At 42.7% G+C, this 15,330-nt stretch overlaps 1 protein-coding gene across 2 annotated transcripts in view; it reads right to left on the bottom strand.

Annotated features, from left to right (window-relative positions):
* LRP6 (LDL receptor related protein 6) overlaps positions 1-15,119 on the bottom strand; it is a 161,005-nt gene extending 145,886 nt beyond the window's left edge. For both annotated transcript variants that reach the window (XM_033222837.1, XM_033222838.1), the window contains exon 1: positions 14,932-15,119. In XM_033222837.1, coding sequence (XP_033078728.1) covers positions 14,932-14,986 — 55 coding nt within the window. In that variant the 5' untranslated portion in view covers positions 14,987-15,119. The remainder of the gene's footprint in view (positions 1-14,931) is intronic.
* Between the last annotated feature and the right edge of the window lie 211 nt (positions 15,120-15,330).

The raw sequence follows: 15,330 nt of genomic DNA, 5'->3' as shown, positions 1-15,330 counted from the left end.
AATGCTGACTTTATCATGTCCTTAATTACTTAAAACCATATTCACACCCTTGAAAGGGGTAAGGTTCTTTACCATCACATTACTTCCTATGCTTACTTTTTTCAACTTTTTTTTTTTTTTAAGAGACAGGGTCTCACTCTTGTCCAGGCTGGAATACAGTGGCACAATCACGGTTCATTGCAGTGGTGCAATCATAGCTCATTGCAGCCTCAAACTCCTGGACTCAAACGATCCTCCTGCCTCAGCCTCCTGAGTAGCTAGGACTACAGGCCTGTAATCTTATGCCCAGCTAATTTTTTAATTTTTGTAGAGACAGGATCCCACCATGTTGCCCAGGCTAGTCTCAAACTCCTGGCCTCAAGTGATCCTCCCATCTTGGCCTCCCTCCCAAAGCACTAAGATTACAGGCATGGGCCACTGCACTGAACTAAAATCTTTTTTTTTTTTTTCTGGTCACTTTTGGTTAAATATGAAGCCAAGCGTTTTTTTTCCACAGTAGCCCATGATCCTATTTAATCAAATGTTCAAACCTCCTAAATGACGCCTTTTGCACCAACAACTGTCTTTGAGATTTCCCCTGAGGGGCCCTAGAAAATCAAATTTTCCTTTACCTTGTAAAAGAGAGATGTTAAAAATAACAGTTCATTTGATCAAACATTATGAGTCATATGGAAAGCACTGTCAAAGTAAGAGAGGCTTACCCTCCCTAAGTTAAATTTGTATAGGTAAAATGTTATTAATAGGGATATTTTGGAAGTTCTATGAAGGTATAAAGCTCCTAGAAATTCATCAATGCCCTCATTGTCCATGTCTATTAATCAGAGTTCTGGTGCTGCTTTGCCTGGTATTAGACAACAGTATAATGTCATCAGTCATAATTTCAGGGATTTTTTTCCCTCAGTGTTAACTTGGTCATAATTTGACTTCTTTAATTTGAATATAGTATCTTCTAGTTTGGCTAATGGTTCTCAGTTAAGAATTCACATCATTGGCCGGGCGCGGTGGCTCAAGCCTGTAATCCCAGCACTTTGGGAGGCCGAGACAGGTGGATCATGAGGCCAGGAGATCGAGACCATCCTGGCTAACACAGTGAAACCCCGTCTCTACTAAAAAAATACAAAAAACTAGCCAGGCGAGGTGGCGGGCACCTGTAGTCCAGCTACTCCGGAGGCTGAGGCAGGAGAATGGCGTAAACCCGGGAGGCGGAGCTTGCAGTGAGCAGAGATCCGGCCACTGCACTCCAGCCTGGGCGACAGAGCGAGACTCCGTCTCAAAAAAAAAAAAAATTCTGAATTCACATCATTTACTTATGGAATGACATTACATAGAAGTTAAGGACCTACTCCAGACTGCTAAATCTTTTTCCTTGATAATCTTGATATACTCTATACATGCTTGACATATTCGTGGGCCATTACATCTTAGGATTGTATGTCTTTAGATTTTTTTCTCTGCAATGAATACATTCATCATATACATAAATGACATGTACTAGCCACTCTTCTTTAAAATAAGGTTAATCGGCTGGGCACGGTGGTTCACAACTTAATCCCAGCACTTCAGGGGGCTGACACAGGTGGATCACCTGACATGAGGAGTTTGAGACCAGCCTGGCAACATGGTGAAACCCTGTCTCTACTAAAAATACAAAACTTAGCGGGGCATGGTGGCGCGTGCCTGTAATCCCAGCTACCTGGGAGGCTGAGGCAGGAGAATCACTGGAACCCAGAAGGCGGAGGCTGCAGCGAGCCGAGATTGCGCCACTGAACTCTAGCCTGGGCGACAGAACAAAACTCTGTCTGAAAATATAATAATAAAATAAAATAAGGTTAATCATTATGCTTATAGATATGCTTTTGTCTAACACTTTTTTGGATTTAGTTTGTGTGCCACAAAAATCAAACTTCCTCGTCAATTTCGTTATCTTTTCTAACAAATTTTCATAAGATCTTTCACTTTTAAGATTATCAGTAATAGGTTAATCATCACCGTTTTAAGTCTTTCATCATCTACAGATAGTTTTCTGTTTTACTCTGACGCTTCCCTGAAAGCACTTGCAAGTCAGCTACAGGCCAGACTGCACTTGTCTTCAATAAAAAAAAAAAGGGCCAGGTGTGGTTGCTCAAGCCTCTAATACCAACACTTCGGGAGGCTGAGGTGGGCATATCACTGGAGCCCAAGAGTTCCAGACCAGCCTGGGCAACTTGGCAAAACCCCTTCTCTACATAAAATAAAAAAAAAAAAATTAGCTGGGCATAGTGGCACGCACCTGTGGTCGCAGCTACGAGGGAGGCTGAGATGGGAGGATCGCTTGAGTCCAGGAGGTCAAGGCTTCAGTGAGCCAAGATTGCGCCACTGCACTCCAGCCTGGGTGACAAAGTGAGACTCCGTCTCAAAAAAAAAAAAATAAAGACAAAGAAAAACGACTATGCCAGGTAACCTGAACACAGGCTTCTGATGGCATCACTTCAATAACTCTGAGACCACACCAGCGGACTGAGTCAGGATTTCCACACAGCTAGCACAGCTAGTAGAGAAACAGATGGGTTCGTGAGACTGCTAACACAGATCCAGCAGAACAAGAATTAATTACATAGGGCTGAATAAATTGATGAAGGATGATTATGGGTTTCGTTTGAAATATTGCTGATGCCTTAGTGTCCTATTTTCTGGATATAAGGAACCCCTTTCTCTTTTCTCTGAAGCTATCTATAACCGACAACAATTTAAGGAGACTATGCTTTTGTAAATCGAAATAAACATTTATCTTTTTCCCCTGCCTTACTCCTCCAGAATTCAAAAACTCTTATTGAGTATTTTTATTTTCATGGCAATATAGTTATTTGCAAAGGTTCAATGAGTCTGCCTCCTAGCTGGAAACATTACTTATGCAACCAAGCCTTTGGGATGCCACATTTGAAGATACTCATTTAATCAGGTATGACCAGACACTTTTAAGTTACAGTTGACTTTAGAACCAATGCTTTCAGTCCTCTTAGGAAAACTGGCCTGGTAACTGGCTTAATTCACCAGCTTTGCAGGTGAATTAAGCAAGATCACTTCCCAGCAGGCTCAAAAATCCTAGAATATTTTAAGAACTTCAGGAAAGGAATTCACCCAAATTTATAGATATTGCAAGTGAAATCTGATGGTCAGTTCTTGACTTACCTTTATAGTCTCAAGAGGCATTTTAAAGTCCAATCATATTTCTTAAAAAAACTTCCAGCAAGGCAGTATTAAAAGACCTATTATATGATAGATTACTATTCTTGCTACAACTGTGTAAATAATCAGGTCAAATCTAATGAGATCAACTTCTCAACGATTCTTACTGCATTGTCAACAGTGACTGATTTTGTTTTAAACAACAGGGGAACTGATCAGTGCTCATCACAATTGCCCATTACTTACTCATTGACTTGGCTTGAATAAACTTTAGTCAGGATTCCCTTCTCCCCACAAATTCCTAAACTTGGCTTGCCCTAAGTTTAAGAAAGTAAATGCACAACTTTTTCCCTCATTCTGACCATCAGCTGACTGCAGAAAAAATAAATAAATAAATAAAATGCTTTCCAGTTAAACAGTCCCAGTCATGCAATCTGCTCACCCCTACCTATTTGGCCCACACTCCCACAAAGTTCCTGCAAGCCCTGCTTACTTCTCCTTTCTATAAAAGAAAAGCCTTTTTTGGTTTGATTTTGAAATGTGTTGCAAATCCTGTAGCGAGCACGTCCTTCTACTGCAAAAATCCTTTCAAATAAAGTCTCCCCTTACCTAAGTCTAGCTTTGTTTCCGCTTTTTGGGTTTGGTCACTTTTTTTTTTTTTTTTTTTGAGACAGAGTCTCACTCTGTCACCCAGGCTGGAGTACAGTGGCACGATCTTGTCTCACTGCAACCTCCATCTCCCGGGTCCAAGCGATTCTTTCTCCTCAGCCTCTCAAGTAGCTGGGATTATAGGCACCACCAGGCCTGGCTAATTTTTTGTATTTTTTTTGTAGAGATGAGATTTCACTCTGTTGTCCAGGCTGGTCTCAAACTCCTCAGCTCAAGCAATACTCTGCCACACCCTTCCAAAGTGCTGCGATTACAGGTGTGACTCACTGCACCTTGGCCTCAGTTTTGTTTTTATTTACAGTGTAAGTACTATGACAAACTACCTATTGGCAAATGCCAAAGTTTACATTAATATGTATTTCTCTTTATCAAAGTCATCAGTATCTCTTTCAAAACCACAATAAGGCCCAGGTAAAGTTAGGTACATACAAGAAGTCCTGCATGTAAAATTACTGTCCAGAGTACAAACAATCTGGTCTTAGTCATTCATCTTTCTGATTTATAAAACAAAGGAGTTGGCCCAGGTAATTTCTAATACTCCTTCTATTTTCTTACTCTAGATATGAATTTAGTAAAAAGATTTAACCGTGACAGGACAATTAACAGGGCTATTCAGAAACACAAGATACTGGTGAACTATTTAGTGCTTCTCCAGCAGAAAAACAGGAACTTAAAGTATTTTTTAGACCAGGCACGGTGGCTCACGACTGTAATCCCAACACTTTGGGAGGCAGCGGCAGGTGGATCACTGAGCCCAGGAGTTCAAGGCCAGCCTGAGTAACATGGTGAAACCCTATCTCTACAAACAACACAAAAACTTAGGTGGGAGGATAGGATCACCTGAGCCTGGGAAGGTCCAGGCTGCAGTGAGCAATGATCGTGCCACTGCACTCCCGCCTGGGTGACAGAGACCCCAGCTTAAAACAAACAAACATAGGCCAGAGTGATGGCTCATGCCCGTAATCCCAGCACTTTGGGAGGCTGAGGCGGGCAGATCATTTGAGGTCAGGAGTTCGAGATCAGCCTGACCAACATGGCCAAATCCCATCTCTACTAAAAATACAAAAATTAGCCAGCATGGTGGCACACACCTGTAGTCCCAGCTACTCAGGAGGCTGAGGCACGAGAATCACTTGAACCCAGGAGGCGGAGTTTGCAGTGAGCAGAGACTGTGCCACTGCACTCCTGCTTGAGTGATGAAGCAAGACTCTGTTTCAAAAATATATATATTTTTTAGCATATATTTCAGTAACTTCAAAAGCTGAGATTCAGAAATAATTTCTCAAGGTAAAGACTCCAATAATCAGGCCGGGCGCGGTGGCTCAAGCCTGTAATCCCAGCACTTTGGGAGGCCGAGACGGGCGGATCACGAGGTCAGGAGATCGAGACCATCCTGGCGAACACTGTGAAACCCCGTCTCTACTAAAAAATACAAAAAACTAGCCGGGCGAGGTGGCGGGCGTCTGTAGTCCCAGCTACTCGGGAGGCTGAGGCAGGAGAATGGCGTGAACCCGGGAGGCGGAGCTTGCAGTGAGCTGAGATCTGGCCACTGCACTCCAGCCCCGGCGACAGAGCAAGACTCCATCTCAAAAAAAAAAAAAAAAAAAAAAAAAAAAAAAAAAGACTCCAATAATCAAATCCACACTCATCTGAAAGTATTTAATATAGCCATACAAGGGAATATTACTCAGCCATTAAAAGGAATGAGGTACTGACACATGCAACACGAATGAACCCTGAAAATGTGCTAAGTGAGAGGAGTTAAGACACAACAGGCCACATATTTTATTCCATTTATATGAAATATTCAGAGTAGGCAAATTCATAGAGACAGAAAGTAAATTCGTGGTTACCAGAGGCGGAGGGAAGGGAGAAATGGGAAGTGTATGCATTTTTAGGGGGCGGTGGATAAGCATTACTGGAATGAGATAGTGGTGATGTTGTACAACCCTGTGAGTATACTGAAAGTCACTGAACTAGACATTGTAAAATGGAAATTTTTACTGTATATGAATTATATCTCCAAAAAACTTGGTTTAAAAAAGTACTTGATAGGCCTGGTGCAGTGGCTCACGCCTGTAATCCCAGCACTTTGCGAGGCCAAGGCGGGTGGATCATGAGGTCAGGAGATCAAGACCAACCTGGCAAACACAGTGAAACCCCATCTATACTAAAAAAATACAAAAACAATTAGCCAGGGGTGGTGGCAGGCACCTGTAGTCCCAGCTACTGGGGAGGCTGAGGCGGGAGAATCTCGTGAACCTGAGAGGTGGAGCTTGCAGTGAGCCCAGATGGCGCCACTGCACTCCAAAGCAAGACTCCGTCTCAACAACAACAACAAAAAAAAAGTACTTGATAGAAGGGGCTTAATAAAAAAAAAAGAAAAAAGAAAAGAAAGAAAAAAGTACTTGAGGCCAGGCACACTGGCTCATGCCTGCAATTCCAGCACTTTGGGAAACCAAGGCGGGAGAATCGCGTGAGCCCAGGAATTCAAGACCAGTCTGAGCAACACAGTAAGACCCTGTCTCTACAAAAAAAAAAAAAATTAAAAATGAACCAGGTGTGGTAGCACGTGCCTGTAGTCCCAGCTACTCAGGAGGCTGAGGCAGGAGGATCTCCTGAGTCCAGGAGGTCCAGTCTGCAGTGAGCCGTGATAGCATCACACCACACTCCAGCCTAAAAAACACAGTGAGACCCTGTCTCAAAAAAAAACAACTAATTATATTAATGCAGTAATTATATCCTGAAACCAGAAAACACATTAAGTAATCCACACCTTGAATTCAATCTCAGACAAGGACATGTTGATTTTTTTTTTTTGTAGTCTATTTAATATATCTAATCTGTGCTAAGAAATCTTTATTTATTTTGAAAGACAGGGTTCTGTCTGTCATATGGAGTACAGTGGCATGATCATGGCTCACTATAGCCTTGAATTCCTGGGCTCAAGTGATCCTCCTGCCTCAGCCTTCTGAGCAGCTGAAACTACAAGCATGTGCCATCGTGACCAGCTAATTTTTTAATTTTTTTATAGAGACGGAGGTCTTGCTATGTTTCCCAGGCTAGTCTTCAACTCCTGACCTCAAGTGATCCTCTCGCCTTGGCCTCCCAAAGAGATGGGCTCACACTGAGCCACCGTGACCCAGACTAAGAAATCTTTGTAATCGTTACAAATGTATAACTTAAACTATAGCTAATGAACGACTGAGACAAAACACAAAATGACATTCCAAATAAATGTCATAAAAATTCACATCTTTTTATATTACTTTAAATGTAAAATTTATAGTGCTCAATATGTGCAAACCTCTGGTACATGGTGCATATAAAGGGGAAAAACATCTTTTCTTCAAAAACTTTCCATCAAAGAGCTATTTCTGCATTAGCATAGATCTAGAATGTTACAAATAAAGACAATATAATGTACAGCTAAGAATTCAAGGTAATGAAGTTCACTTGTCACCTTTCTTAGACTTGCAAAATACAGTATCTTTAAGCTGGATATATGGATATACAGTACTTAAATTATACCTACCAATAAAGTTAGTCAATAGTGAGGAAGACTCCTATCCCTGTAATCCTTTACTTATAGTTTGGGTCTAGTAGTGATAAAACAATGACTAAAACCATCAGAGAAAATAGACTCCGAGTCAAACATATATAATTTGATAAAGGTAGGTTTCCAGTATTTGGGTGACTATTTTCCTGGGGAAAAAAAAAGACGACAGCTGGGTGCAGCAGCTCATGCCTGTAATCCCAGCACTTTGGAAGGCCAAAGCAAGTGGATCCCCTGAGGTCAGGAGTTTGAGACCAGCCTGGCCAACATGGTGAAACCCCATCTCTATTAAAAACACAAAAATTAGGTAGGCGTGACAGTGGGCGCTTGTAATCCCAGCTACTTGGGAGGCTGAGGCAGACAATCAGTTGAACCCAGGAGGCAGAGGTCGCAATGAGCTAAGATCATGCCACAGCACTCCAGCCTGGGTGACAGAGCGAGACTCCATCTATTTAAAAAAAAAAAAAAATTGGCCGGGCGCGGTGGCTCAAGCCTGTAATCCCAGCACTTTGGGAGGCAGAGACGGGCGGATCATGAGGTCAGGAGATCGAGACCATCCTGCCTAACACGGTGAAACCCCGTCTCTACTAAAAAAAAAAAAAAAAAAAAACTAGCCGGGCGAGGTGGCGGGCGCCTGTAGTCCCAGCTACTCGGGAGGCTGAGGCAGGAGAATGGCGTAAACCTGGGAGGCGGAGCTTGCAGTGAGCTGAGATCTGGCCACTGCACTCCAGCCTGGGCGACAGAGCAAGACTCCATCTCAACAACAACAACAAAAAAGACTACTGCTTGGCATGTTATTGAGTCTCATCAATAACTTTAGGCCTGGTGTTAATAACGTACATAACTTAATGTAGTTTTTTGCCTGAAAATATAATTTCATTTTGTATCACCAATCTCCTCCTGAAATTAGTTCCAAAATATTTAAGTACTTATACGTGGCCCTTCCAAGCAAGATATTACAGAAACTACAAGTTATGATACCGCTAAAAGGATCACAGTATCAAAGTATCAATACTTTTTACCAGAGTCCAAGTACATTTTAATATTTTCTAGCATCACACCCAAACAGCTTTAACCTTTAGTGAGAATACTCACTGCCACAAATAACACGAACAGCTTGAGAAACAAAAGCATATGTGAATAATACCAAATAACCTTGTTTCCTTGTATTAATGTACTGACAAATTGTATTCTAAGACAATTTTAAGAGCAAACAACCTGTTCTTATGTATATTTGACTAAATGTCAAAGTTATTCATATAAGTGTTTTATTCACTGAAGTGACGCTTACTTTACAGAAGATAAACACCCTTATCCAAAGTGAAAACATGCAATACAGAAACTCAGTATAGCATCCAGCCACCCCGCAGAAAAAAATCCACCAACTGAATAATTGTTGTGAACAAGTAACGCAATTTCTCAATTAGATGTCTTGATAAAATTATTTTGCCCATACTTAACTCTTTAATAAGTATCACAATCATTTGAACTGTCTGTTCTCTAGCTTATTTACAATAATCATCACCTAAAATAGTTAGGCTGCAATCCTTTAGAAAATAAATTTAGTAAGTAATTGTCATTCCATTTTATATCAAAACAGAAACTGTCATAAGTAAAAGTATTTCATGGAGCTTTTATTTCAGTTGCAGAAAAATCAAAAAAATTCCAAAACCACTGGCCTAAAACTATCAACTGCCAACAACAGTGCCCGGGACATAGCAGACACTTAAAATGTTTTACCAGTCTTTGCAGGCCATAATGTTTCTTTTAATTTGGCCATCTTAATAAAAGCAACCATTTATTCAATGTCTACTATTGACTGTGTGCTGTACTACCCCTTCACAAACATTTCATCAGTTCTCACGAAGCCTTGTAAGTTATAACCCCACCTAACAGGAAAGGAAATAACTTGTCCAAAGGAACACAGAGTGGCAGAAGAGTTTAACTTCTGTTTAACAACAAGCCATGTATTTCTACTATAGTACCTTCTATATAGTCTTCTCTAAGTATGAACTTTCAATAGAATTTCTATGATGAAAATGATCTTTCTCAGAGTAGTTACACATGGCCTAAATAGCACTAAACACTGTTTTTCCAGTATGCTCAAAATATTTAAACAAAAAATACACGTTCTCATAAAATATTTCCATTAATATATCCCTTCCCAGAATCCCCTTTGATATTTAAACAGTCCTTTCTGACAGCCAAAGCTGTCCATATAGAAGGACACAGTAGTTGAGTACAGTAAATAGAAAAACTTCCAATTAAAGCAAAGGAAAAAAATCTCTTAAAAACTGAACCACAGGAAATCACTATTAGCCCTCCTGATAACAAGCTAAAACCTTAAAACTTAATAACCAGACAAATTATCTAGCCAAATGAGCAAATCTGAGGCAGGTAAGTAAATAGGGATGACAGTAACAAATTGAGTTATATGAAATTGTCAACAAATATCAACGTAATACTTGACAAGTTTGGAAAATAGTAAGTTAAACAAAGTTAAAACCATTCTCTTTACCTCAGGACTTTTCAGAACCCTTAAATGTGTTAACACGAATTCTAATCTCCAAATAAAGTATACAGAGATTACTCAAGGTTACACAGCAAATTCAGAACCATAACTTAATTCTCCTGATTCCCACTCCAAAATTTGTTCTACTTCCCCAAGACTGTATAAAATCTGATTTTAACGGAAGAAAAGGATCACTTCCATAGAAATACAAGATGCGAAACATTAGTGGTTTGTTCCAACAATATTTACCACCAGTCCACCAAAACAAAAAAAAGTAACAAATAATTTTTATATAACAAGCCTCCTCAAAAAAAGCTAAGAAGGCCAGGCGCGGTGGCTCACGCCTGCAATCCCAACACTTTGGGAGGCAGAGGTGGGTGGATCATCGGAGGTCAGGAGTTCGAAACCAGCCTAACCAATAGGTGAAACCCCGTATCTACTAAAAATACAAAAATTAGGCCGGGCGTGGTGGCTCACACTTGTAATCCCAGCACTTTGGGAGATCAAGGCAGGTGGATAACTTGAGGTCAGGAGTTCAAGACCAGCCTGACCAATATGGTGAAACCCTATCTCTACTAAAAATATAAAAATTTTCCAGGCATGGTGGTGTGCACCTGTGGTCCCAGCTACTCGGGAGGCTGAAACACGAAAACTGCTTGAACCCAGGAGGCAGAGGTTGCAGTGAGCTGACATCATGCCACTGCACTCCAGCCTGGGTGACAGGGTAAGACATTGTCTCAAAAAAAAAAAAAATACAAAAATTAGTCAGGCATGGTGGCAGGCGCCAGTAGTCTCAGCTACTCAGGAGGCTGAGACAGGGAATCGCTTGAACCCAAGAGGCGGAGATTGCAGGGAGCCGAGATCATGCGCACTGTACTTCAGCCTGAGCGACAGCAAGACTCCGTCTTAAAAAAAAAAAAAAAAGGCCGGGCGCGGTGGCTCAAGCCTGTAATCCCAGCACTTTGGGAGGCCGAGACGGGCGGATCACGAGGTCAGGAGTTTGAGACCACCCTGGCTAACACGGTGAAACCCCGTCTCTACTAAAAAAATACAAAAAGCTAGCCGGGCGAGGTGGCTGGCGCCTGTAGTCCCAGCTACTCGGGAGGCTGAGGCAGGAGAATGGCGTAAACCTGGGAGGCGGAGCTTGCAGTGAGCTGAGATCCGGCCACTGCACTCCAGCCCGGGTGACAGAGCGAGACTCCGTCTCAAAAAAAAAAAAAAAAAAAAAAGCTAAGAAAAAGTATTTCACAGATTACATACACCGATGGTATTCCAAAACCTATATTCTTATCAAAAATACTTCCTGCAGAAAATCAGATATTATTTTTTCTAATCAGCACCTGAATGGAACTAAGAGAATGGTAAGGATGGCAACCTAAACCGTGAGGCCCATTAGATTAGGGAACACGTTTGTTTTGCTCACCATCAGTACCAGAGGCTGATATATAGGAGGTATTGCATACATATTTGCTAAAGAATGAATAAATCCCTGCCCATCTTTAATTAACCTACCTTTATTAAATTACAGTATCTCTGAATCTGAGTTTCCCCACTTACAAATAAAGTGGTGAGGCTCAAATGACCAAGATCCCTTTCACTTTTAAGAACGTGTGAATCTGGCCGGGCACAGTGGCTCACACCTGTAATCCCAGCACTTTGGGAGGCCGAGGCAGGCAGATCACCAGGTCGGATCGAGACTATCCTGGCTAACACAGCGAAACCCCGTCTCTACTAAAAAATACAGAAAAATTAGCCAGGGGTGGTGGCAGATGCCTGTAGTCCCAGCTACTCAGGAGGCTGAGGCAGGAGAATGGCATGAACCCGGGAGGTGGAGCTTGCAGTGAGCCGAGATCGCACCACTGCACTCCAGCCTGGCCAACAGAGCGAGACTCCATCTCAAAAAAAATAAAGAAAGAATGTGTGAATCTGCACCTGTAATCCCAGAACTTCGAGAGGCGGAGGTGGGAGGATCACTTGAGCCCAGGAGTTTAAGACCATCCTGGGCAACATAGCAAGACCCTGGCTCTATAAAAATTTAGAAGTTAGCCAAGTGTTATGTCACACAACTGTGGTCCCAGCTACTTGGGAGGTTGAGGAGGGAGGATCACATGAGCACAGGAGGTCCAGGCTGCAGTGAGCTGTGATCATGCCACTGCACTCCAGCCTAGGCAACAGAGCAAGACCCTACCTCAAAAAAAAAAAAAAAAAGCAATTCATGAACCTGGCCAAGCACGGTGGCTCACACCTGTAATCCCAGCACGTTGAGAGGATCACTTGAGGCCAGGAGTTGGAGACCAGCCTGGGCAACATATCAAGACACCCCCACAGCCACCCCATATCTACCAAAAATTTGGGGCATAGTGGCACGTGCCTGTAGTTCAGAGCTTTGGGAGGATGAAGCAGGATCACTTAAGCCCAAGACTTTGAGACTGCAATGAGCTGTGATCACACCACTGCACCCCAGACTGGGTAATGAAGCAAGACTATGTCTCTTTAAAAAAAAAAAAAGAAAAGAAAAAATTGTGAACGTTATACAAACTAAATCTCAAATCCTGAAAGCATTTGAGGGTATGTCCCTGAACAAGCAAAAATTATAACAAAAAGTAACATTAACAAGGCATTTTATACTATTTCATTTAAAACATCCAATAACCCTGCAAACTAGTCAGGTATCATTATCCACATTTTACCAGTAAAGAAACTGAGACCTAGAGAAGTGAACTAGACCAGAACCACAAAGTTATGAAGTCGTGACACTTGGGCTTTAAATCCAAGGTTTTAGTATTAAAATTCCCCAGTCTTTCCTTTATAACTTGTCATGTGATGATACAGATAAGGACACAGCACTAACAGTATTCCCTGCCTTTCTGCTATTGATTCAACAGGGATGCAGGATAGAAGGTCTCCCAAACTCTCACAATACCCCATCACACCTAGTCAATGTTAAACCTCCAATTCTTTGTAGGAAAAAAAAAAATGATCTAAATGCAACAAATCAATCAGATTCTTCTCATTAGAGCCCATGGTTGACTACACATCTTTACTGTAACAGAGGATGACATTCTCAAAGAATGAATTCTCAATTATGAACAAAAATATTTTACATCAAAAGGCAGTTTTACTTCAAATAATATGCACTCACAGCTAAGTACAGTACTGTTACATATTAGAAGACCACCTTACACATATTTTGCCACATTTAAAACGAGAGCTCCGCTTCTGAAAACTTTGCTAGTGGAAACAAGACAATTTAAACTATTACGTCTTTCAGGTCTTGTTACATAAACAAGTGCAACCTATCTAAATTCGAATAATGAACAAACCCAGCTCTGGTCTCAAAGCTAGCGTTAAAATAAACAAACGGCATTTACATCACACATTTCTCCTCCAAGAAATACAATCCAGAAACATCCCAAGTTGTAAGTTTCCCCACGACTCTAACCAATCAGATGGTTCTCATGTTTGTCAATCCTATTAACCTTATGTCTTAAATACATATTCTTATGTCAAATACAGTTGTTTCTAACAGCTATAGCAAAACCCCTTTCAATACAGTATACCATAATAAAATAAGTATATACTTATTAAACCTCTCCAGTACATAACACTTCATTAAATTTTCTGCCACAAAAATCTAATGAGCACTACCTTTTCTGGGGTTTGCATGTGGGAAAACTTTGTAATACGCTTAGAGTATCAAGTGTAAGTAATATAACATGCAAACACAATGCTGCATTACTATAGAGTAACTGAAGAAAGTATTTCTCCTCCAAAAAAAAGTCATTCTTATCCAAAATACATATCCACAGTACACACAAAAATATACACCTGTCATAGACTATTAGTTACTACTAGAGTTCTGTAAACTTAATTAGTTTGGAGGACTTAACAGAAGTTTAGCTTGTTAACACCTAAAAATCTCCAGCGACCAGCGGTCCCACGCCTGAAAAGAACTTACCATGAACGCCAGTCAGAATTTTAACAAACCAAAACTACAAGCCACCGTATCGAAAAGCAGTACTTAAATTCCTCTGCTGGTAAAAATGCTCCACAGCCATCTCAAGTTCAACACTGAGTAGTTTTGAGAAGAGCTGCCGAAGGGCCGGTCAAAAATCTTTGTGAACTGTCACAAAAGTCACAGAGCATGTGTCAGCTCTGCAGTGCGATTCAAAACATCATGGGACACTCGAATTCAAGCGATTCCCAGAGCAAATTATCTAGAACAGCCTATGCAATTTACCAAAGTGCCAAGCAGTCCCCAGGGGAGCAGAGCAAATTATCATTTTGGTCCCAGGACCGGCTCCTCTTCACACGAGGATGAATTTCCCTAGTAGTGCCAACTGTACGCTTGCACACTCCGAAAATAGGGGCAAGCCGTGAATACCAGAGGTTACAAGGGCAATGTTTTGTTTTATTATGGACTGAAGCTCAGAATGTTCCCAATGCTGAAACGCTCGACCTATAACCCCAGAGTCACTTTCCAACTGCGCTCTCACTCAGGATCATTATATCCCAAACGGAAGCCAATTATTACCTGTAACAAGGCCTGGAAAAAATAGTAAGAGGGCTTTAAAAGTTCAACTAAGAAACACCGAAACGGGGTGGGGAGTGGGTGGGGGGCTTCGATGGATAAGGTCAACCTTAAAGCATCTCGGGCTCAAACATTTTAAAAGCCAAAATACGTACAAAGACCCTCTTCCCTGGAAGACCCCAGGCAGAGAGAGGCACACAGACATTCAGTCATCCCGACAGAATGGGGTGCCAAAGGTTCCCTAAGATCAGCAGCCGGGATCGAGCCTCCGATGTGTCCGGGAAAGGTCTGGGAGGCCAGGCCAGGTCCGCATTGTGGCCGGGCGGTGCGCGCAGCCCCTGCTCCCAGGCCCCTTTCTCTCCCCCTCCCCACGACCAGGCCTCTCCCCGCTCCTCTCCCCTTCTCCCTCCCTCCGTCCCTCTCCTCCCCCTAGACACAGAAAACAAGGCCACCTCCCCTCGAACCCCACCAACTTTCCAACGCCCCCACTCTTCCCACCTCTCAGGAGCACACAGAAGCTGCAGGCCAGGAGGCTCCTCAGGACGGCCCCCATCTTCCCTTCTCGCGTTCTCTTCTCTCACCGGCGAGGGGTGGCCAGAAGAGGGGGAGGCGAGGAGCCGGGGCGGCCGCCGCAGCGGCAGGGCTGCACGCTCATGCTTCCCAGCTTCCCAGCGAGAGAAGAAAGAAAGGGGCACGTCAAGGTTCCGCGCGCGCCGCCGCCGCCGCCCTCTCTACCGCGCCGCTCGGCCCCGGGCTCGCGCGACGCCAGCGTCTGCTTCCATCCCGCCACCTCCTCCCCCGGCGCCCCGCTTCCCCCGCGCAGCTCCTCATTCAGCCTCTGCCTCGCGCAGCGGCGCAGGGATACGGTCGGCACCGCCTCCTAGGATCGCCGCGGCC

This window comes from Trachypithecus francoisi, unplaced genomic scaffold, assembly GCF_009764315.1.
Source record: "Trachypithecus francoisi isolate TF-2019V2 unplaced genomic scaffold, Tfra_2.0 Lachesis_group11, whole genome shotgun sequence".
NCBI lineage: Eukaryota > Metazoa > Chordata > Mammalia > Primates > Cercopithecidae > Trachypithecus > Trachypithecus francoisi.
This window is presented reverse-complemented; position numbering and strand designations above follow the sequence as displayed.